Source organism: Orycteropus afer, unplaced genomic scaffold (genome assembly GCF_000298275.1).
Source record: "Orycteropus afer afer isolate SDZICR_OR568_19922 unplaced genomic scaffold, OryAfe1.0 scaffold00666, whole genome shotgun sequence".
Lineage (NCBI taxonomy): Eukaryota > Metazoa > Chordata > Mammalia > Tubulidentata > Orycteropodidae > Orycteropus > Orycteropus afer.
In genome coordinates, this window is record NW_006922253.1 from 1062268 (window position 1) to 1065806 (window position 3539).

At 38.4% G+C, this 3539-nt stretch overlaps 1 protein-coding gene across 1 annotated transcript; it reads left to right on the plus strand.

Annotated features, from left to right (window-relative positions):
* Positions 1–1250: 1250 nt before the first annotated feature.
* Positions 1251–2165, plus strand: LOC103210880 (olfactory receptor 4C11-like). The gene has a single exon (XM_007956797.1). The coding sequence runs from the start codon at positions 1251–1253 to the stop codon at positions 2163–2165; it is 915 nt and encodes a 304-aa protein (XP_007954988.1).
* Positions 2166–3539: the final 1374 nt, after the last annotated feature.

The following is a 3539-nucleotide window of genomic DNA, read 5'->3' on the forward strand; positions in this document are numbered from 1 at the left end:
GTGTGTGGAGTCAGTCTGTTTTGAAATATAAGAGAGATTTAACAAACAAGCTAGCAACCAGAGACAGGAAAAGGAAGATGTCAAGCCACATACAGATCATCCAGAGCAGAAGCTCAAAGACACAAGGGCCCTTTCCCTGAGCTGACGGAGAGAGAAACATCCTGAATTCAGATTTCTAGCCTCCTAAAGAGTGAGAAGAAAGAACAAATCTGTCTTGAAAGCAGTGCAACCAGAATCTTCCTTCCAAGTGAGAATGGCCAGACTTCGGCTCACCTAATTTGGTCATGTTGTCAGAAGAGAGTAGTCCCTGGTAAATGAAATCATGCTTGGTAAAGTGGAGGGTCAGAGAAACAGGGGATGGTCTCAGTGAGATGGATTCACCAATGACTGCAAAGCTGGGCTCAAGGATAGTAAAAATTGTGAGGATGTCACAGGCCTGGGCGGTGTTTCATTCTGTTGTACATAGTGTCACTGTGAGTCAGAATTGACTTGAGGGAACCTAACAACAACAACAACAACAACAACAACAACAAAAACAGTGAGAAAATAAATTTCTTTTTGTTAAAACCATCCACTTGTGGTATTTCTTTACAGCAGCACTAGCTAGATAAGACAAGCATTATCCAGATACCTGTTACCTCAGGAATATCAGTGAAGCTGACCAGTAGCAGAATAGGTAATAAATTATTAAAATAGATTGTTTGATAAGCATATTCCACGCAAGATCCTAAAGTTCCAGGCATTATAGACACAAAAATTAATTCTGAGTTAATGGCACTGAGAATGTGTTCTTCAGAGAGCATTCTCCAATGATATTGATGCTTAACTGTATTGGAATAGTGTTTTTCAGATTTCAAAGCACACCAAGAAGATGCATAACACATGAAAGGTGTATGCATGTGTATGCGTGAGTGCAAACCCTTAAATTGTTATGAGTGCCCAGAATTGGTAGGGCTGACATTGGCACTCTATTCTTCATTAGAGACCAAATTTTAAAGCCATTAAGTCATTTGTGAAATGAAATAACAACTTCTACAGTTCTCAATCTTTTTAGGAATCAAATGTAGTGAAGGATATATTTTACAAAGATTCTTGGAGAATTTTGTTGCACAACAAAGGCAGTGAGGTAACAGAACATGGAGCAGAAACTATGAATTCAGAGTTTAGCCTAATGACCTTCGCAAATGTCATTTTTTTCCCTCTATGCAGATTAAACCTCTGTCAACTGCATCCTATATACAGCTATTGAGATGGTGATGAATAGCAGTGTGACTGAATTCATTCTGTTTGGGTTGACGCAGGATGCTGAAATGCAGAAAGTAGTATTTGGGATATTCTTGATTTTTTATCTTTTGACTCTGCTGGGGAACCTTCTCATTGTGGTGACTATTAAGACAAGTGTGAACCTTGGGAGTCCCATGTATTTCTTTTTATTCTACCTGTCCTTTACTGATGCCTGCTTTTGTACCACTACAGCCCCCAGACTCATTGTTGATGCTCTGTCTCAGAAGAAGACTATTTCCTACAGTGAGTGCATGACTCAAGTCTTTGCCTTCCATTTCTTTGGGGGCATGGAGATCTTTGTCCTCATCCTCATGGCTTTTGATCGCTACGTGGCCATTTGTAAGCCCCTGCGATACACAACCATCATGAGCCGGCGTGTTTGTGTTGTGCTGGTGATTCTGGCCTGGGTGGGATCTGGTATCCATTCTTTAGCACAGATATTCCTGGCTTTGAAATTGCCTTTCTGTGGTCCCAATGTGATTGATCACTTTTTCTGTGACTTGCAGCCCTTGTTGAAACTTGCCTGCATGGACACTTATGTAATAAATTTGTTAGTTGTGTCCAACAGTGGGGCTGTAAGCATGGTGAGTTTCATAATCTTGCTTATTTCCTATGTTGTCATTCTATACTCTCTGAGAAACTACAGTGCAGAAGGAAAGAGGAAAGCTCTTTCCACCTGCACCTCCCATTTTATTGTTGTTATTATATTTTTTGGTCCATGCATATTCATGTACACACGCCCACAAACCACATTTCAGGTGGACAAGATGGTGGCTGTGTTCTACTCAAATGGGACACCCTTTCTTAACCCTCTGATCTATACATTGAGAAATGCAGAAGTTAAAAATGCCATGAAAAAGTTATGGTGTAGCAAATTATGACTTCAGTTGGAAGACAAAATATGCTGAATTTAATTTATACCTCTTTAATATCTTAATTTTTGTTACATGGAAAGTTAAAATATTTCTATCAGGAAACAATAAATATATATGTATATATTGACTGATTACACAATCACACTTCATATTGTGAAATGGCTGTATTAGACTATGATAACTTAAAGCTCATTACCATTTCAAACAAGCTAGAAGGATCTTTAACTCTATGCACATTGGACCATTTTCAATTGGTTATCTAACTTCCTTTAGACATTTTTCTCCAGAAAGAAGTATTTTCACTAATGACAGTATGATTGTGTGTGTACCCACCAAATTTCTTTCCTAGATTTTATTCTAGCACCAGATTAATTTGATCAACATGAGCTAGTCATACTGTTCTGGAAACTTACAAAATCAAAGTTGTTCTGCCAATAAGAGAATTTTTAGGATAACCCAAGAAAATGATCTCTTGGAAATCTGTAGCTGACCCTGCCTCGCTGAGCAATCCTACATTGATACCATGAAGTCAGCTGGTCTCTCCTTCCACCGAGAATTTTCTGATCTCAGACCTCTGTGTTCACCTATGTGAAAGATCATACACCCGTCTGTCAGTATATAGCACCCTGGAGGTACCCTTCCAGCATGCATGTATCCACACATATGCCAGGGCACATACACATACATAGATACATACATATACAGATACAAACATAAACTTTAAGGTAGTTAAAATTTGACTGGGGCATTTTGTTATGACCTCATACTTTAAAAAGTGGGAGTGTTATGTCAGTCAAATGACAGAGTTAAGGGAAAAAAAAAAAAAAAAACTCACTGCCATAGAGTTAATTGTGACTCATAGTGACCCCCTTTGGGTTTCTGAGGCAGTAAATTTTTATGGAACTAGATTGCCCAGTCTTCCTTCCACAGAGTGGCTGGTGGGTTTGAACCACTATCCTTCTGGTAGGCAGATCCAAATAAAAGTCCCTACACAGAAACATCAATAAAAAACAAGCACTCAGATGAGATGCAGGTTTACCTCTATACCCATGGTGGGGCAGGGAATGGGCTTCTCTCTACAGAGAACTCTCCAAAGCTACTATCACAACCCACTTGTTCAATTTATACTCCAACCAAGTTGCATGTCCTTTACCCAGTTGTAGTATTCTTATCTGTATCATTGTCTTTTTATGTGAATAGATATGGGGTGATTTAGAACACACCTTAAAATATCACTTACATTGTTTCTAGAAAAACAATCAGCTTTAATACCTGTTACACTGGAAATGTTAAATTATAATTTGTATCATTCCTGGAGTTCAATAACACTGATTTCCTCTTAAGGATTGTACATTATTTAAATTTCAGAATCATTTTTTT